Genomic DNA, 21460 nt, shown 5'->3' on the forward strand with positions numbered 1-21460 from the left:
ATCATTTAAGTCTTTTGAAAGCTGTATTTGTCCTGTTTCCTGTATGCAGAATTTGTGTTCCTTGCCTATAAGGCTCCTGTTGTGGCCTTTTCTTAACTGATTTGTAGATGAGGCTTATAGCTTTGTCCTGGGTTGTACGTATTTTCCTGCTTACCTCTGTATTTTTTGTTTTCTGTGTGGCTAGGTTTGTCACTCTCTTCTGTGGTTTCTTAGTTTTGCACTACGTATAGAAAAGGTTTCTTTCAGCCTTCACGCCCACACAGAGCTGAGGATGTGTTGAGGTTGCGTGGAGGTCAAGTATGGGACAGTGGTGGGGCCTCAGCTCAAGCAGAGCTTTGAGCTTGTGAGCTTACAAACGCAGGCAGGGTGTGAGTACGCAGGGGATGGGACCAGGGGGAAAACAGGGTTCATGTGAACCTGTCTGCAAATTAAGTGATGACTGGGAAGTTCTAACTTTTTTATCTTTTCAGTATTCTATCTTCCCAGAGCAGTGGCAGCCCCCTTTTCCCAAGCAGCACTGCTAGCACCTTCTCGGGAGAAAATGTGGAGATCCAGGGACAGTCCTGCAGACCTTGACCTTGGGTAAAGAAAGAGACCTGGGCACTTTATTCTGAAAGGTTTATTTTGGTCTAAGAAGTAGAAATTCAACTTCATTTTCCACCACCACTTTTCCACAGCTGATTGAAATGCCAAATTCTTTATATATATATATATTTAAATTCAACTTTTTTCCACCACCACTTTTCCACAGCTGATTGAAATGCCAAATTCTTTATATATATATATATTTTTTTTTAATTAATTTATTTTTTTTGTCCCCATCCAACAGCTATTTACTGGGCAGGAGATGCTGGTGCCCTAGACCACGGTGGTAAGCAGTGGGGTGAAATGGTCAGACTGAGAGATTTCCTAATGGATTGGAGAGGAGGTGAGAGGAATCAATAGCTACAGAAGTAGGCCTGCAGCACTGGAAAGATGGGGTTACCATCTGTGACATGAGGAGACCGTGTGGTCTGGCCGTCCGTGTGGGATCTGTCGAGCTTGAGGTGGTTGTCAGGCCTCTAGTGAAGATGCCTGCCTAACTACAGTGGGATGTTCAGGTCGGTATCCCTGGGGCAGGTGTGGCCCCTCTGCATGGAGGTGACACAGGCAGCATGGAATCCAGGAAAAGTGAGGGAGGAGGCACAGAGCTGGAAGAGGCCCCGAGTATGCCACCAGGAAGTGGGAATCAGGAAGGGCAGCTACTGCTGCTGACCAACTACGGCTCAGCAGAGGAAGCCTGAAAGCCGGCTGCTGGCGGGAGCTCCAGGGGAGACTGAGGACCTTGACAGGTACAGTTTCCTTCTTGTTCCTCTTTCCATCCCATCTTTTTGTTCACAAAAAGCACCAAATTCTTGTAATTTCTGGGACTTAAGGATAGAGACCAGTGTGTGGTATACTTGTTACACTCAGTCATCAGAACTGTTCTACTATTGAATGTTTATTTTTCCATGTAAATTTTGGAGTCAGATTGTCTACTTCTCTTACTAGGGTCTCATTAATCTACCTTCTATCTTTACAGCAGTAGAATTTCTGTCCAGGACATCTCCCCACTCGTGAGAGAAGTGGTCCTTACCTGTCTGCAGAACAGCCCTCAGATGTTTCTAGCACCAGGGAGAAGCCAGGACCCTGCTGGCCACCCTACAGCTCAAGGGCCTGCAGTGGGGACTTGCCTGATCCAAAGTACCAGTGTGCTGCACTGGAGAAGCCCAGCTTTGGATGCTAGCGATTGGCTCTTCACCAAGGCTGTTCTGTGCCTGTTCTTGTTCTATGCCTGAGTGCTGAGATTTTTCACCTTCTAAAATGCTCTCAGATAGTCTTTTGTTTTTGCTTTTTGTGGAACTGGGGAATAAACCCAAAGCCTTAACACTAGCACTGTATTCCCAGACCCTCACCTTTACTTTTAAGTTTTGAGGCATGGTTGCTAAGTTGCCTAGGCTCAAACTTGTGATCCTCCTGCCTCAGCCTCCCAGAGTACTGAGATTACAGGCATGTGTCACCATGTCTGGCTCAGAACACTCTTAAAAAAGAATATTGTTTGTATCTGCCCAGTAGCTGATCTCCTTCTGTATTGTGTTGGTATCCAAGGTATCCAGCAACATCACAGATGTTAATCAAGCCAAATTTGGACTTTGCCAGCTTTCCTCACAGCTGTAGTAAAAAGTCAGTGACCTGGGCTGCCTAGTGGATACACTGAGGGAGAAGCTCTTTGAGAAGACCACCCAGAGTCCTCTGTCCCTGCTGGAGCCTGTTTCAAAGGCCCCACTGGTGGTTGCTGACCCACTGGCACAGGTAGGGCTGCCTCCAGGACTATGGGCGCTGACACATCCTCTTCATCACTGCAGCTGACTTTCCACATTCTCTGGCTGAAGCCTGGTGATACCCATTGCCGATACCTTGAGTTCATCATACGTGAATCACCCCAGAAGACACCGAGATTTCTAACACAGATCTGAGCCCTTTTACTTCTACAGACTTCAGTATGAAATTTTCCAGAGCCGAGAAGGATGTGACCAGGGAGGCACAGGCTGCGATGGAGGCCCCAGTCCAGTGAATCGGGCTCCACTCAGGCACTGCAGGCCTGGAGGTCATTCTCAAGGCTTCTTCAGAGTTTCATAAAATGAAAAGAACCCACATGTCCAGACTGTCCCCAAATCTAGAGCAACTGAGGAAGAGGGAGACTTCATTAATTTTCAGCACGCTCCAAATTCCTGGCCTTCACTCGGCTTGGGCTCACCAGAAGGCCTCTGCCTCTGGTTCTCTGGGAGGGCACTGCTCCAGTGCTCCGTGCTCTCCCTCATGTTCCCTCTCCACTGTGGATGGGATGACAGTAACTTGGCCTGGAGCCTCCTGGGGACCCAGGGCCTGCTCGGAGGGACATACGCTGGGAGGTGTGGCCCCTCCCCCTCATGCATCTGCCTTTGTTTCTAATCTCTGTGCACTGTTCCTCACTGGTAACCTTTGTCAACGTGGGGAAAAACAAAAGGAAAAAAACAAAAGAAAACCCTCAAGTCACCAAGTTAGTGTCTGCTTTCCCCAGAAACAAGACTTTGTGGACATGCAGGATCCACTTGAGATGGGCTCCCTCAGGGGAGACCAGGAGACCGCTGACTCAGGGTTCTGGCTAGCTACAGCTCAAACGTCCAAAGCTGGGAGGACTCAGATATTTTGTAAAGTACTGGGAGACATTCAGACACAGTGAAATATAGAACAAGAAATATTTCAAAACGTAGCTGAACAGTCTGAGAGAAATGCCTTGAAAGCAGGGATGGGTAGAGGAGGGAACTCTGGTGAGTATGACGATATTACAGTGCTTGGACTTTCCCTGGATCCCATCCCGCTGGGAAGGCTTACTCCTGGTGGCCCTGCTTTTTAGGACTTATCTGCTGCCACCAATTAAGCTTTTTGTTTTATGTCCACAGGGCTTGATCAGTTTCCATAGCAACAGGCTCTGGTTCACACTGAGCCTAGGAGAGATGTGCAGAGCTCAAGGGAGGCACGAGCCCTTTCATACTGGATAGTTTCTCAGAGGCAGGCTCAGGTCAAAAGTTCTTGGCATTTTCCAGATCTTTGGTAGATCTAGTAGCAGTGCCATACACCAAAATAAGTAATTCCTTAAATGTTAACCTCTGTTTCCACAAAATATTACTTTTTCCTTAAAGAGGAGCCCAGATTCAGAGACTCCTAATACAGCAATTCAAATGAACATAAAAGGTCTTGGCTCATTTGATAAGTATGTATGATCAATACAAGAACAAATCTGAAAGAAAAAAATCTTTAGCTGATGTGAATGAACATTAACCTTGGGATTCCAGTTTTTTCTTAGGAATTTCCAGTTCCTTTTACCATTTAACCACACAACTAATACACCAACCCTTCCTGCTGGTTCCAACTGGTCCTGGGCTGGTCCCTATTTTCTGTGGTGTCACCTGGCAGCAGTCTGTGCTGTGACAGGAGCTCCTTGGTGGTAGTGAGTAGTCAGTAAAGGAAGCAGGGCATCAGAGCCAGGACTGGACTTTTTTCACAGGTGGTGCTGTCCTCCACCACACCCCACCGCTACTCTTTCCTCTCTGTCTGGGTAGGCAGAAAACCTGAGGGATCCTGACTCCTGGATGAAGAATTTCTTAGGGAAGCAGGACAGTGCCTTTGTCTTAGATCTCAGAGGATGAAAAGAAATATGTTATAACCACCTGATTTCCTAAAAAATAATTTGTGGAAAAGGGCTAAATTGACTGGTGGTTCAAGATCAATTTCTTGGTCCAAATGTTTTCAAGTAATAGTTATGCATTTTGGCTTGATATGTGTTAAAAACGAATCTGTCTTCCTTCTCAAGTAACTCTGCCTTGCATCCTGGGCTAGGTAGGTTAAGAGAACGCCCAAGGCACAGCAGTAACTAGTAAGTGAGTTTAAGTCCAGGCTAAGGCACATGGCTTCTCATTTTGGTAAAATACATACCACCAGTTCATCCCAACTCTGTACACGGCCCAGGCCCAAGATATGTACAGCTCAATTCACAGCTCAAAGGACTTAGTCCACAAAGCTGTGGCCTTGGCAAGTCTGATGCTCCCATGCCCTCAAACATCCACATGGTCTGCTCTCCTTGCTAGACCTGAGCTCGCAGCTCTTGAAGGAGCTCTCTGGCCAGTTTTGCTGACCCGGGGGCTTCACTGCGAAGATGATCCCATCTGTATAAGGTCTGGTCAAGAAAGCTGATAATCTCGTAAGTCATCTCATCAGTGCAGGCCATCTGCAGTGAGAGAAAAGAGAAGGGAAATTAACACTGTCCAGCAGATTCCTCTCTGTCCAACAGATACCCATAGTGACCCTCTCTCTGAAGATCACAGTATTTCTACGAGGTCCGAAGGAAAGCTTCCAGGGCCAACAATTTCTTTGTGAGCACAGCAAATCTGTGCTCAGAGGCTGGCTACACCGTGAGCCAAGGCACACACTGGTGACCACCGTCCCCACATCAAGGTTCTACAGTCAAAGCCTTGGCTTACAGGGCAAAACATGTGCTGCTCAGAGACAGAAGCATTTCTGGAATGTCAGTCACAAGCTCTGGGATTATTTACCCTAGGGAGCAAAGGCAGAAAGCATGCTGTGGCTTGACTTTCTGCAAAAGGCTCACACTACCATGAGAATTGGAAAGTGCAACCTGTTTGCACACAGACAGTCTGATCAGTGGCATTCCTGGGCCAGCAAACCAGCCCACTTGCTTTTCAAAAGGCATCTAAAGTTTTAGCACCCGATTCCTGCAGGGAAGCAGGAAAGAGGCATTGTTAGTACAGCTAAATATGGCCTCGAGGCGTTACTTGTTGTTGCCCATATTTTCCTAAGAATTTCAGTTGAGAAAAAAGGGAGGGGAGAAAAATCTCACAAGTTAGCTGTGCATGCAATTTATTGGTAGTTTTTTTTTGGTAGGGGGTTGGATACAAGCAGCATGAAGAAGCCCCAAGTTTTGGAAGAGTGATCTACACTTTTGCTTTGTGTGTGTCTTGTTTATATAGAAGAAATGTTCATCCAGAGTGGCCCCGGGTCAGTTTCCTCTTGTACTCTGCATGGGTGCTTCGGGTGGGTGATGGCCACTTCAACAGAGCACTCTGAGGCAAGAAGGTGACCCAAAGGCTCTAAAGGGACAGTTACTGTGCCTGCCATGGGGTGTCCTGCCCACTGGGAGCCAGATGCCAGGCCCAGGCCCAGGCTCAGCGGTGACTGCACCCTCTGAGCTCACAGAAGAGGCCCTGGGATGTGACACCCATGCTGTTGAAGAAGGACCAGGTGGCCAGACCAGGGCCCCTCCAGGGCTCGCAGGCAGGAACCAGCAGGGGCCTGTGCAGTGAGAAGCCCGTGAGTGGAGGAGCCACCTGCCCCTGGAGAGGATCGGGGCACTCCGCACTCCTGCAGCTCCGTGTTCAGATCAGCAGCACTGCTGTGTGATGGGGAAGCAAACTGAACTCGGTGGTGTGACCCAGTGGCTCCTCTGTGGGTGACCCCAGCCTGGCCACCTGGCATGTTGACAGTTTCCCCTGCTAGCTGAAACTGGATGGAATGACTGAGGCAGGACAGCAGTGTCCTAGAGGGGCCTTCTCTCACCCTGGACAGGGCTCCCACTACTCACAAGGTGATAGCACGCAGGATTGCAGCAGCAGGCTACAGGGCGTAATCCCGGCAGCAGGGCTGAGGTTCCATCCACAGCTCTTGTGGCATAAGTAGGGGTCAGAGTTCAGGGGAAGAAAATGCCAACATTTTCATGATCCACAGTTGTTGTTGTTGACTTTCAAGTTTAGATTTACAGTGTCAGTACAGATGTCCCATTTACCCAGACCTGTTCCCTCCTGTCACTATCGCATATTAGTGTGACACACAAGTCACGATTAATGAACCCGTACCGATGTGTTGTTACTCCAGTTCAGACTGCACTCTGATTCGCTGTCTTTCTCTGCTGCTCTTCTTTGTCCCGGGACCTATGCATAAGACCATGTGACACTCAACTGTCTGGCTTCCTTTAGCTGCTGGTGGCTGTGTATGAGTTTCTCACACTTTTCTTGTTTTGATGATCTTGATTGATAGTTTTGAGGCATTCTGGTATTTAAATGTCAATAAAAAGTAAAAGCAAAACCAAAAATAAACTCCCCAAGCCAGCATTGTTGGTGCTTACCTTTTTTAAAAATGTAAAATATGTGTAACACAAATCTGTAGTCTGACCATTTTTACAGCTCAGGACGGTGATGTTCACAGGGTAGCACACCCATCACCGTCATCCAACTTTAAACTTTTTCATGTTCCTCAACTGCAATTCTGTACCCTTAAAGACACTAATTCCTTATCCAGCAAACCCCTGCAAGCTCCAGTCTACTTTGGTCACTACTTTACGTACTGTACCTCATAACTGGGATCATACGGCACATGTCCAGTGACTGGTTTACTTAGCGTAGCGGCTTCCAGGTGCAGCCACATTACAGATGCACCAGAACTTCTTTCCTCTGTACACAGAGAGCACACCTGGTTTACCTTCTCACCTGCTCACGGACTGAAGTGTTTGCACCTTTTGGCTACTGGGTATAATACCAATAAGAACAGCGCTGTACAAATAACTGTCCAAGCCCCTGCTTCCATTCTGTGTATAGATGTGGAAACGGATCTGCTGAGCCCTAGGATCCACGTGTAACTTTCTGAAGAACCACGAAACTTTTCCACAGTGGCTGCACCACACTAATACTCCCAACTGGAAATGGATGAGTATTCCAATTTTGGAACATGTTCACCAAGATTTAGTCCCCTTTTTCTTCTGCTGATAACGGCTGTCCTGATGGGTGTGAGGTGAGTCTCAGTGTGGTTTTGATTTCCATTTCCTAATGACCAGTACTGACAGCCAGTTCCTCTGTTTTTCCTTTCGTTGCCTGTGTCCTTGGTGCCAGATCTAATGTCACGAATGGTGTCACTTTTGACTTGGAGCACTCTTCCCCTTCCAGTCACCTGGGCTTCAGGAAAGGTTCATTTGTAACTGATTTTTCCTTGCGTAAAACGCTGAGCGCTGTGGCTGCTGCGTGGCTGCTCTCAAGTGCACTCTCACTACAGCCTGCTTTTGTCCCACGCGGAGGAGCTGGCAGGGCTGTGACAAGGGACAGGAGGGCTGGCTCTCACCATGGGTCCTGTCAGCAAGCCAAGTGGCCTGCAAGGTAGTGCTCCTGGCTCTGTGCCTTTGCTTTCTCCTCTGTGATCTGCAGGTGTTGCAAGGGAAGGCCTGGGTCCATCCCAGCTGTTCCCCTCCCTGACCCTTCACTTGTGTGGGAAAAAGCATCCCAGGCAATGCTTCCCAAAGCCGTGACCTTTGTCAGATAATCCCATACACCCTGTCACCTGGGCGGACTGGGATTGGAGAAGAAAGGGATACTTACCAGGCTGATGGCTTCCCGGGCAATTGTATGGCCTCCCGGAGCCCAGAGCAGGAAGTTTAGGAGCAGGTGCCTGATCAGCTGTCTGCACGCAGACTGTGTAGGGTCTGCACTGCTGCCTTTTCCAGTGGCTGCCTGCAGTTCCTCAGCAGAGACAGGAGTGCTTCTAGGCAGCATCAGAAGTTGGAGGCGGCTGAGCACTGCTTCCACCTCTGCCTGGGCAGTGGGATTAAGGAGAAAAGAGAGATTAGGGAAAAGCAGGACTCAGGGGCCACTAGTGCAGTGATGGTGAACCTTTTACAGGTTTCGATGATAAACAGCACACTGCCACCACTCCTCTAGGCTCTGCTTGTGCTTTGAAGCAGGCCCCAGAAAGAGACGCCTGGGGCTCCAGAGAGGAGTCAAGGCCCAGTTCACACAACGCTCAACACAAACCCAAATGGGCATGATGGAAACTTCTTGACTTTCTTTTTGTCTTGCTCACCAAGCAGCCAGGGCACCATGCCAGGAATTGACCTTTTTCATAAAGAATGGAAACAGAAAAGTCCCCCACAGAATGTAGTCAAATTTTTCCTATATTGTGGGAAAAAGAACAAAAGGTTCCTTGAAGACTTGCCTCACACTAGGCCACAAATCAATTAGAGCGCAGCAGCCTTGGCTGAGCCAGTGTGGGGAGGGCCATTCGGACCTGCCTCCGCCTCTGCCTCCACCTTGCCTTGCTTCTCAGACACACACACACACACACACACACACACACACACACACACACACACTGCCTGTTTTGTTTTGATTCAGACACTGGGACAGTCTGTGCATACATGTTTAAAGCTCAAGTAGAGATCACAAGTCTGTGGAATTCACATAATAATGGTAACTGTTCTAAGTCTGTGTATTTTTTTACATAAAAAATATTTATTTCATGCTGAGTCTTCTGCTTGCTATAAGTATGGTGCATCAAGTCGTGACTTGGAAGACAAAACAAAACCTGAAAACCAATAGATCCAAGATTCCACATGGAACTTATAACAGCTATGTTCCATCACTTCTGAAAGAATACTGTTCTGAGAGTTCCCATGACCAGAGTTGCTTTTTTCCTGGGAGCGAAGGCCTTACTCCATGCTGTCATAGCGGCAGCACACTGGGGCGTTGTGTAAGCTCTCTGGACCACAAGCGAGGCCGTGAGAAACACCACCATGGGGCACTCCCACGCAACGCGTGGCATTCCCACACCCACTGTGTCCGCCTGCCTTCAGCTGATGGTACTGTGTAAGTGGGTTTGAAGAGTGGCCAGGGCTCAGGAGGCTACGTCTTTATGTCCATTTCCTTCTTCACTGGCTTTTGGTTTCTCACTCTTGTCTAGTAGCCCCTAAGAAATGGTCTTCTTTTCTATTTTGTCCTGGACTGATGTTCTTGCTAGTGCCTTTCACGTCCAAAAGCTTTTGTATGACATGCCAGTATTTTAAATGCTTTCCAATTTTTTTCAGGAGAAAGGCATTAGACTTCTTTTGTTTTCTTTTCAAAGTATTGTTTTTATTGCACATTATAACAATTTATATATGCTCACAATAGAAAAATTAAAGAGATAAAAATTTAATCTACAACTCTGTCATCAAGAGTTAATAATAATGCTTTCTATGCATTGAAAATATACTGCTCACTATACTTGTCTTGTATCTTGTATGTTTTTTTTTTTTTTTTTACAATGTACCATGAGCAATTTACCATACTACTGCATGTATTCTCCAGTAACAAGATTAGGATACAGACAACCACCTTACTGTTAAAAGTTTAAGCCATTTCCAATATTTGCAGTTATACACAATGCTGTAATGACTATTCCCATACATAAGTCTTTGTATCGATCTCTTTCTTTAGAATGATTCCTAGAAGTAGAACGCCAAAGGTACAGGGTTTGAATCTAACATTTGCAGGTCTTCATCATGCTCCAATTCACTTAGCAAAGGAGATGACACTGCTGCAGAGAAAGTGGCCTGCCAGAGAGGGTGTCCTCTGGACTGGATGTCAAGCTGTCAGCCTGTTCCTGCACACGTCGGAACTGAGTGACTCGCCATGTGCGTCCCACAGGAGTGGTTTCATTAAGCCTTTTAAGTAACACCAAGGCCCAGGTATTTCCAAGGTCCATCAAGTCACACACTGATCATACTTTTCAACAAAGTTCACAGTGTGTTCTAAGGTCACCCGACAGACCCTTAAGGGATAAAGCTCACAAAGCTCAGGGGCACAGAGGTATTTATTACTAGTTAACCTCAGTGTGCTTCCTCCCAAGATGTCACACACAGCGATGCCTGAGGTCAGGCACTGAGGAGGGACCAGTTCTGTATTACAGACATGAAGCTCTGGCTTCAATCACAGGCAGATGGCTGCCTCTGATGGGACAGCCAAGAATGCCAAATGAATTAATCCACTTTTATTCAAGATACCTAAGCATCTCCACATCTCCTAAGTAAGAACTATGTATAGGTTTATTGAAAGAAAGAAAGAAAGAAAGAAAGAGAAAGAAAGGACCCAAGTTAACTAGTAAAAAGCTGTGCCAAAGCAAAAGAAATTTAACCTTACTGGACAATTTACTTCATTTTACTTCAAACGCAAATCATTCTTTGTCAGTGTCTACGATCCACGTGGAATCTAACACGTTTACCAACTTAAGTTTATACAAAATTGAATATGAAATTCATATAGAAGTCATGAGTGCCTCATATATGCTATTACTGTTAAAAATAAGATGATGAAAAACATAAACTAGAGTTTTTCCTTAATTAGTTTAATGTGATATTTTAAAGAGTATAGCAGGCTTTGTTTTTAATCAGATAGCAATCCTCAAATACATATGTGGATTATGAAGAATTTTTAAATGTCTTATTTTGATCCAAAAAATTATCCTTAAATTTCACCTTTTTAAAATTTAAAACTTTTTCTTTCCCCTGCCATCAAGCTTTTAAACAAATGAAATATGCAAACATTTGTACTGGCCTCTGCTTTTTTCAAAAAACAGAAAATACAAAGCAAATAAGAGCATTGTTCTGTACATAATGAAACCTGTTCCTTTTAATTATTAAAATTAGCCCGAAACACTGGCAGTTGAAGTTTTAAAAACCAGCAAATAAATGTTTGCAAGGGAGGTGCCAGTGCCTTTAATCAAAGCACAGCTTCCTGTAATTATTGTACCCCACATAAAATAACAACAGCCTTTGCCACAGCTACCCTATCCTGTACTTAGCTGCTCTGTTATTTAGCAAATGACCAAGTCCCTCCTCAGAAGTAGAGTGGCTAACATCACGTGATCATGCTAGAAAGTGGTCTGAACAGAGCTGGTGAGGGGAGGCCCTGCTGACTGATCAGAGGGTAGCAGGGCATCCAGGCTGAGGGTGGGAATGAGAGACACCAGCAGACAGTGGGCTCTGCCTGGAAGGAGTGTCAGCCCTGTACAGGATCCCTAGGGGGAATGAGGCCGAGGGCAGATGGCTGCTGAGCAAGGGCAGGCGGAAGGTCCCAGGAGAGGAAGCCTGAAGGCACAGGTAGCATCAGTTCTCCAGTCCATGCTGCAGTGGCAGGAGCACAGCACTGAGCACAAGGCAGCCATGTCCCTGGTTGTGCATACGAGTATCTACTGGTTCTTAGACATACGCCTTGGCCGCCCAGAGCTCTGGGACCAGGGTCAGTAGTAGGCAAAGCTACCTGGGTGCCTCCCCGCTCCCGGCCTGTCACGTACCATGGCCTGTGCTCTCCGCTGACTTGAGTCCAGAGGCCTGTAGTAGAACGCCAAGAGCCACAGCAGCGCCGCCACAGGGGCTTCTGTTTCTGACCTCAGTAACTGCTCAGCCGCCATATCAGCCCAGCCTCCGAAGTGAATGAACAAAAACCAGCTCTCAAAGGGGGCGCCACAGGACCTGGAACAAAGCCAGACACATGGCAGCCAGCAACCTCACTGCTTTTTCCTTTTGGTTCTTTTATTTTGTTTTTTAACAAAGGGTCTTGCTAAGTTGCCCAGGGTGGCCTCAAGCTTGCAATCTTCCTGCTTTAGCCTCCCAACTCACTGGGATTACAGATCTATGCCACTGTGCCTAGCTTTCTTTTGGTTCCTAAAGCAACATCAATGTCTGTAAATGACTAACAAACTGTACTGACAGTGAAGCCTGGCCTTCAAGGAGCACAAGTTAAGAAACTTATCTGAGTGCCACTTGGAACCAAATCACAGGTCATTCATGTGGGAGGCCTTTTGGACAGTTAAGTCTTTATATCTAGGTACCTTAAGGAGATCGGAGGTTGTGACCAGCAGGAGCAATGCCAGATGGCACCCCTGCCTTCCACATGAGAGTGCCACTGGGCTGAGGTGGAGAGTGCTGTCTTCCAGCCATAAGGGCAGGAAGGTGGTGCTACAGGAAAGGAGGGAGGTTCTGGGAGTCCTGATGAAGATCCAGAGAAAGTCTGCCAGCCTCCACAGGCAAAAAGGTACCCCTCCCTTTCTGACAAGACACCTGCCTCTGCTGGCCTGAGGAGTAACAGGAATAGGAGTGTCTGGGTTGACCTGTGGTATCTCCATGCTGGACTTGCCCCACGTCCCTCTCCTTGGCCCATGGGATCTCCCCTCTCTAAGCATCTTTTTGGCCCTGCTGTCTGCATTCTTCCTGAGAACATATGATTAAATGTTCTGAGATGGAGTTTGTAGGGAGGAAAAGGAAGGGTGGGAGTCAGCCTTGTTTCCTTATCCCTAAAAAAGGGGAAGCAGCTCGCCAACAGGTCAAGCTAAAATAAGAAGGCCACGCTGGCCACAGGTGGCGCAGATGTCTCAGAGTGACAGGGGTTCCCCATGTTCTCGCTGGAGCTGATCTCACGACAAGCACACTGAACACAGGTCCCACTTCCCTCCCATTCTTTTTACTAAGTCTTGCCTGTGCCTGCCCATCCATGTGACCAAGAGAGGACAGTGACTATGCCTCCTCTCAGAGCTTCCCACAGGGGGTTCCCAAATGTAGGTGAGGGCAGGCGCCCACGAGGTCAAAGGTCTAGCTTTGTTCTCCTACAGGGACAACAGGAAGGCTGTACTGGGGCCGACGGCAGGTGGTTAATGCAGCTGGCACACTGCTCCCTATGTGGCCACCAGTTTTCTTCCCATTTGTCTCCTGTTGGTCAAAACCCTGGTGGGGAGGACAGAATGGCACCAAGACCCTCAGTGAGTATGGATACAGGGCACCCACCATTCTATATGCTGGCTCAGAAATGAGACCACAGAGTCTGGAAAGAGAAGGGTCAGAAGAGGGACAAATAAGATAGCCCCAGTAGGCCAGCACACACAGTGAATACCGTGTCATCTGTCAGAGGACACCGAAGAGAGAATGCAGCAAGCCTACATGCGAATGCTTTTGGGAGGACAGCGCACATAAGAAGACAGCATGTATAGGGGCACCGAATGCTGTGCCATTAAGTATTATGCTAGAATTGATTTTCCAAGTTTGGAAAAATATTGACTAAAGAAACAGGCTGGGGATTTAGCTCAGTGGCGCTGTGCCTGCCTAGCAAGCACAAGGTCCTGAGTTCGATCCCTGGTACCACAAAAGAAAAAATAAGGTGGGGGAAAGGAAACACAATACATTAGATGCCCCTCTTAGTGGGAGGGAATTCAGTCTAGCGGTCTCAGAAGACTGAGAACCAGAGATGCCTTTACATCTACATGGCCAGGGCCCCCTGCATGTGGACACTGCTTTTTTCTAGGACCTGTCCTTTCCATCACTGTGCTGTAAAGCATGATCTCACTCACAGCTGGCACGATGCAGGCCTGTACATGGCAGGTGACACTTCTGCTTCCTGCCTTCCATGGACAGTGATAGCGCTTACCGGGCTGCTGAGTGTTCAGGAAGGCCTTCACCTGTCAGTCAGGGAAGAGTGGGGTAAAGGGAAGCCACCTGCAGGTTGGCTTAGGTGGTCAGCGTTTGCTCACCCACAAGGCTGGTCTTCCACGACTTCTTGGAGCATCCGGGAAATACGCTGCAGAAGCTGGAGGCGGCATCCCTGGGGGGTGTCTGCAGGGCAAGGAAAGAGTCAGGGGTCAGAGCAAAGGCCAACCCTACCAGAACTGTCTGTGGATAAGGTGGGAAATGCCTGCGGGAAATGCCTTTTTTTTCCTGGTTTGTGGAACCCACTTCCATGCTTGCCAGCCAGGCTCTCTCTCTTACCCTGGGGAAGAAAGACCATCAGTATTAACCACAGCTAGATATCAACACATCTTTAACTTGGGTTTGTGGCAGTAGATACCAACTACATTAACTGCCCACCCTGGGACTTCAAACTGCCATGTTGCTGATGTACCTGATTTCCTTTTCTACCTACCCACCCCTTATACCACCCATAATAATTTGTGATTTCAAAATACATAGACATGGACTAAAACCATAAAGGAATGAGGAATGTACTGCCCAACTGTTTAACATGTCTTTGGGTCGTGATCAGTTCAGAATATGATTTCAGATTTACAGTTAAGGACACAAGGGCAAACAACAAAACAAAACAAAACATGGGCATTATGCAAACAAGTATCTTTTCCAGGGTAAGGTTTTTTGGTTTGACAGTTATCCTGTGACTTTAAGCACATTAAGCATGCATGCATCTGCAGTTCTAATCAACATCTGAAAAGGTTTTCATGTAGTCACATAATCAGATACACAAGACAGATACCATAGGGAGGACTCACTCTTCCTCAGTGTCACAGACCACGGGGCGCCTCAGAGCACATTCTCTTCAGAACTCCCATGACCCTTAACTCATAGCATTTGGGAGGCATTTTAAATTTTCTTCTTTTTACTAGTTACAGAGATACTTTTTGATGTCCCCTCTTCTTATGGATCTTGTATAGTCACAGCTTATGAGTGATCATCTTTTATGCCCTAAGGCCTCACTATAGTCATAAAACAAAGTTCTGATGAGTAGGAGATTTTACTATAAAAACCTACTTGCATTTGTGAACAAAAGCAATATAAGCAGGTGACGGTTCTAGGAACAGTACAGGAAGCTCTGTGCTTCTGCTCAGTGCCAACTCTGCGTGTGGGGCAGATATCCAGCACAGTCGTGAGTAGAGAAAGGGAGACAGGCCGAGCGCATGCCTCACCACGTGGTCTTTTGGTTTTAAGTATTTAAACTTAAGGAATCTCAACTCCAGTCCATCTCTTGGAGCCCAGTCAGCTTCCCCAGAGAGATAACTCGAGGTTCTGCCTACCTGACCTTGCTGCAGGAGCTACATTCTGGACCTTTCCGTTTTGTTGAAACAGTAGTTTTCCTGTTGCGTCCACACAAAACCATCATCCAGAATCCTACCACCCCATCTCTGACTCAGATTTTCATATCAATATCCACAGAATTTGAGACTCCACGAGCAAAGAGGGACTTAGATATAACTAATGCCAGCTCCCTTAGCGGACAGATATGGGCTGTGAGGGTGAGGTCATGGTTCTACACACTCTCCCCTGGAAATCCTCCTGATCTGGGCAGAGGCTTCCTGAACTCACCTTCAGGGTGTCTCAGCAGCACAGTGGCAAGGGATGGAGAGGCATAAGGAAAGTAGGTCTTGAACGCAAACCTCAGCTACAACAGGATCAAAAATTCAAAATGGTATTAGTGTCAGGATTGGAAGAGGTTTTAGAAATTGCAAATCTTGGCTCCTCTGCCCAAAAACAGACCCACTGTACTCAGTCAGAATATTTTCTTAAACAAAAAATTCCAATAACATTATAAATATTACCCAGAAAAACAAACCTTTTAAAAGTCACCTTTTGGGACTTAAGAAAAATGAAGTTATGCTGTTGATGTCTTTACAGGTTCTATACCTCACACAAACCCAATTATACACAAATAAACCTCCCTTTCCAGTCAGAGCTGCCAAAGCAGTTGTGAGCATAAAACATCAAACAACAGTGGTGACCATGCACTCTGAAAACGAAAGATCCATAGCTTCCTGTGCCCCCAAAAGGCAGGGAGGCTCAAGTACTTTTTAAAAAAAAGGTAGAATCTAAACAGCATGAAGTACATCTGCATTAAGTATAGTGTCTGAAGAGAACAGGAGATTGTGTGATCCATGGGACCAGCACCCCACTTAAGACACAGAACACTTCCATCTCCCCCAAAGTGCCTGTGACACCTACAGCCAGTCCTTCTACTCCACCCTGGCAACCAATATTTTGACTTCAATACGAGAGATTAATTTTGCTTATTCTTGAGTTTCAAGTGCATGAAGGCATACTGTATTCTTTTTTATTTTTCCTGGCTCCTTTGGTTCAACATATACCTTTAAAGATTCATCCACACAGCTGGGCTTGGTGGCACATGTAATCCCAGCACTCTGTGAGGCTGAAGCAGGAGAATCACAAGTTTGAGCCCAGCCCAGGCAACTTAGCAAGACCCCTGCTTGCTTTAAATGTACCAATAAAGTTAATGGAGGGAAAATAAGGGGTGGGGGTGTAGCTTAATGCAAAAGTGCTGGGTTTGATTTGATCCCAGTACAGGAAAAAAAAATCCATGTTAGTTCATTTTTTTTTTCCTCAGTAGTCACTGAATGAATAGACCATAGACCATAATCCACTGTCCTGCTGATGAACATTTATATTGTTTCCAGTTTGGGGCCATTATGAATAAGCCTTCAATTAACATTTCTACCTGTGTCTTTGTGGAACTGTGTTTCCACTTCCCTTGACTGAGTACTGTAAGGGGGGAAGTACTGAGTCACGGAAAGGGTGCCGGCTTACACAGAGATAAAGTCTCCCCATGGCTGTATCAGTTCAGACTTCCAGACACAGCCTGTGAGGTTCTAGTTGCTCCATTAGCTTGCCAACCTTGGCGTTGCCAAGCTAATTCATTTCAGCCATTCCTGTGAATGTGAAACATTACTTCACCCATGCCTGCTTTACTATGCATTTTCCTGTTGGCAAATGATGGTGAACAATTTTCCTGTGTTTACTGCCAATTCATTTATCTTGTTTGAAGTATGTGTTCAAGTCTTTTGTCCATTTTTTAAAAGTAGGCTGTCAGGCAGCTGTAAGAGTTCATCATTTGTTCTGGACACAGCTCTCTATTGGACACACATGCTGTGAGTATTTCCACCTGGTGGCTTGCTTGTGCATTTTCTTAAGTGATATCTAGCACAGAACAAATGTTTTAAATTCTACTAAAGTGTAAATTTATTTATTTTTCTTGAATGGTTACTGCTGTTTCTTTTTCAGTATCTCTTCTAAAAAAATGTTTGATTACTCCAACATCAATAAAATATAGTCTGCTATGGGGGCTCCTGGAATCACTGTAGTTTTAACATCTAAATGTGTGGGTTTTTTTTGTTTGTTTGTTTTGTTTTTTTGTACCAGGGATCAAATTCAGGTCCTTGCACTTACAAGGCAGGTGGCAGAACCACTGAGCTAAATCCCTGGCCCTAACATCTAAATGTTGAAGCCTATACCTGCTTCTGTGTGACAGCTGAGGTGAGACGGAGGTTCATTTTTTTCTCCTATGGACATCCAGCTACTCCAGCACTATTTGTTAAACCTTCCTTCCCCTATTTGAATTGACTTTGTCAAAAATCAACTGACTGTCTACATATGAGTCTGTAGCAGGACTGTTCTGATCTATGTCTGTTGTTTTGCCAGTTCCTTACTCTCTTGACTATTATAGTTTTAAGTATTAAAATCTGTTTTGTTTTACTTTTGTTTTTCAAAATCTTCTGGCTATGGTAGATCCTCTGACTTTCCATGTAAGTTTTAGAACTTGCTTGTCAGTTTCTTCTTGAAGGGTGGCGTGGTACTGGGGACTGGACCTATGGACTTTGAACTGAGTAACATTACTAGTGTTTTTAAAATTTTGAGACAACGTCTTGCTAAGTTGCTCAGGCTGAGTTTCAACTTGAAAACTTGTGTCAGCCTCCCAGAGGCATCACAGTATGGTATTACAGGTGTGCACAACCACAACCAGCTTCCATTTTCCATTTTTTAAAAGCCTGCTGGGGCCAACTGGAATTGCATAGAAGCAACTGGTCAGTTTGGCGAAGAAAAGGCACCTAACAGTTCATGAACATGGTTTTGCTTTCCTTTAGTTGCTCTCAGCAATGTTTTGCAGTTTTCAATTAGAAAACGTATATATTTTGTTCTATTCCTAAGTATTTTATGTGTGACTGGATCTATTGCTTCCTTTACCTTGACTAGCTTTTCTCTATTATTAGGCACATGTCCATTTCTAACTGGTACTGCTTCTGATGAATGGACCATTCTGTTATTAGGAAATACTTCCCTTTCTCTCTGGTAAACGCCTTGCATAGAAGTCGGCTTCATCTGCTGTCAATAGATGGGAACAATGTTCAGTTTTCCTATGATTACTGTTTGTATAACGTATCTCTTTTCTTCCTTTTACTTTCTATTATCTGTACCTTTATCATTAGAATAGGCCTCTGGAAAACATATAGTTGGTCTTTTTAAAAAAAATTCTAATCTAATATCACTGCCTTTTTACTAGAATATCTGGTTAAGTTTCACTTACTTTTTGTAATCTATATATGTTTGAGTTTAGGTCCATTTTGTTCATGTGGTTTTATTTGTCCCATCTGTTTCTTCTTTCCTCTGGCAGCCCACAGCTATCTTTCCCCCTTAGGTCAATGGGATCATTCCTGGCTTCCCCCATCACACACAGACACACACACATGGGGTGCAGAAGAAGCAGGCACTTGCTCACAGCCCTGAAGCCTCTCCTGTGTCTGTTTACTTTGTCAGGCCCTTTCTAGTGCCTTCAAATAGATTTCTGAAAATATTCTGCCCTGTTCTATCTGTGGGAGACCTGGTCTAGTCCATGTTCTGACTCTGCCCCTGCTGGAACTTGAACCTGACCTAACTGGCTGCTTGTCCCCAGGACTTCTCCAAGCTCAGAGAAAGTGACTTCTGGGCCACCTGCATCTCTTGCCTACTGACCCAGGGGCACAGCGATGGACAGGGGTGAGAAGAAAGGGCAAAAAGAAAATGAGAAGCAGAGGGCCAGCATTTCTGACCACAGGAAAGAATGTGGATTAAGGAGGCCTGTCTTAAATTGATGCTGGAAGTGTACACAGGCACCCCACTTTCAGGACCCACCTGCCAGGCACTCCTGCTCCTAAGATCTCCCAGACTGTCCAGAGCAACAATGTTGGCAACAGTAAATGAAATCTGGGAGCAACCTAAATGCCCCTAACCAGATCCACAGTGGTAAATCTACAATGGACTACTAGACAGTGATGCTGCACCCCAGCAATCTTTGTAACATGCCCTGTGGAAAGAGCAAGTCTCTAAAGAGAGCGCATAGTGTGCTACTCTCTGTTTTACAAAGTACAAAAACAACCAAAACTAAACAAAACATGGTTTTAATGACTGAAGCTCAGACAGAGCAGAATCACGCCTGGATGAAGTATGACAGGGCCTCAGGCTTCAGGACTACAAGCAGTCTACAGGTGGACTCTCAGGAAGGCTGGGCTCACGAAGGAGACCAGCCGTCAATGGAAATGCAGGGTGCATACGAAGGCCTCTGCAAAGGAAAGAGGTCATTGCTCTCTGTCCTAGTTACTTTTCTTGTTGCTGACACAAAATACTCAACACCCAAAGTTAAAGGAGGAGAGGTTTATTTTGGCTCGTAGTCTGTAGAGGTTTCAGTCCATACTTGGCTAGCTCCAAGGCAGGGTGGCATGGCAGAGAAGAAACAGTTCATGGCAGAAGGCAAGAGGAAGCAAAAGCACCAAGCAGCAAACAACAGCAGCTCTTTCTGTCCTTCCTATTCTATCCAGCTACCTGCCCTTAGGATGCGAAGTGCTGAAATGCAGGGTGAGCACCCTTAACCCTAGCATCTACTACAATCAATCCCAGCATCACATACTGTATAGATTCAGCCACCTCTGAAAATCTTCACCTGTGATTGTGTGAGGCTTTCAGGGAACATCTAGATATCCCATAACACTTTCTTATTTTGAGTAAAGGTGACAGTGATTCTTGTTTCTTTTTGAGCCCCTGGCCTGCCTCACACTGGGGCCTAGTGTGTGGCCTTGATGGGCCTACACTCGTGTGGCTTGGTCAGGATCCCATTCTGTAGAAAAAGCAACTGTGACTCCTTTCCAAATCCACAGCACCCAAGGTCAACGCAGAGAATCAGCAAAGCTGAGAACGAGACTCAAGAGAAGGCTGAAGAGCAAAAACGCTTTCCTCAAATCCTCTGCCCCAAGCTGGGTGTGTCTCAGGAGTCCAAGGTTTGCTGGAGCAGTTTCTAAGTGGGAATATAAAGAATGTATGAGGGAGGACAAAAAAATATTTGTAGTTATGCCTCCAAGTAATTAAATAATTATGAGGGCCAGCCAATGCCTTTCATCCAAGCTTTCCTCCCAAATTCCAGGCTCAGTACCATTGATAACACTATTTGTTATGGTCTAGCTGACTTCCCCAGGGAGAGGGGGATAGGAAAAATAAATCATAAATATTTATCATTGCTTTAGAAAGCAGAAACACCTGCTAAAACCTGAGCAGTTTCTTTGGCATAGGGTGTGTGGGCTTCCAGTAGGGACACATATCCTAAGCTCTGCCCTCATATATCAAATTGCAGAAAGCATCATAAGGGATCAGGTCATTCTGCACAGGCAAGACATGGGCCAGGGCCACTCGGAACAGGCAAAGCGCTACCTAGGCACTGCCTGTGACCGTGAGAAACAAAGGACAACTACAATGCCCAAAGGTGAAAGCTCTCTGGCAGAAAAGTTCCTGTTCCACACAGTCACTCAGTAAACGGCCTTTGTCACCGGGCACAGTAAAACTGCTCAGCCTCTACCAACAGGGTCCCAGAGTCCTCTGCTGCTGTGTTTTACATCTAAAATGTCAATCTGTGTGGAAGGTGATCGATCACGGGGTGCCTTATGAGTCAGCCGATTCATCCACTGATGAGTTCATTACTGAATGTGCTCTTGGAGGTAGGGCCTGGTTGGAGGTGGGTCACTGGGGGTGTGGCCTACAGAAGTACTTTGCTGTCCCTGGCTCCTCCCTTCTCTCCTTGCTTCCTGGACACGTTGGGATGAAGCCCCTTGTCCTCTGATCCTCAAAGACAGCCAATCCTGAACTGAACCCATGAGGCAAAATAGCCGTTCTTCTTTTAAGCTGTCGAGTGTACATTTTGTCCCAGCAACAAGAAAGTGCCTAAAGATATCTGCTTCACTGATGGCATCGGACACACTCCCTGGTCCTTCTCTTCTTTGCTCCTCCTCTACAGTTATTTAGACATTTCCCTGTCCTTGTTTACCCATCTTCTTTCTCTCCTCAGTCCATTCAGGCTGGGCCTCTGATGGGAACAAAGATGCTAATCACTAAGAAGGGCCAGTACTGCTTTTTGATAAGTAGCATCTCAGGCTGGAGATTTAGCTCAGTGGTGCTGCCGCCTGCATAGCAAGCACAAGGTCCCAAGTTCAATCCCCAGTACCAATAAACAAATAAACAAACAAATAAATAAATAATAAGTAGCATCTCCTACTTAGCACACTGTAG

General features: G+C 46.0%; 1 protein-coding gene across 1 annotated transcript in view; it reads right to left on the reverse strand.

Annotated features, from left to right (window-relative positions):
- Positions 1–747: 747 nt before the first annotated feature.
- Positions 748–21460, reverse strand: part of Fancc (FA complementation group C) — a 196551-nt gene continuing 175838 nt past the window's right edge. Inside the window, 5 exon segments of the mRNA XM_010636140.3 lie at positions 748–4786; positions 7938–8150; positions 11665–11842; positions 13891–13972; positions 15452–15527. Of these exon segments, the coding sequence (XP_010634442.2) occupies positions 4643–4786; positions 7938–8150; positions 11665–11842; positions 13891–13972; positions 15452–15527 (693 nt within the window). The 3' untranslated portion in view covers positions 748–4642.

The sequence above is a fragment of the Fukomys damarensis genome, unplaced genomic scaffold, assembly GCF_012274545.1.
Source record: "Fukomys damarensis isolate Sample0158 unplaced genomic scaffold, DMR_v1.0_HiC HiC_scaffold_27, whole genome shotgun sequence".
NCBI classification, from domain to species: Eukaryota; Metazoa; Chordata; class Mammalia; order Rodentia; family Bathyergidae; genus Fukomys; species Fukomys damarensis.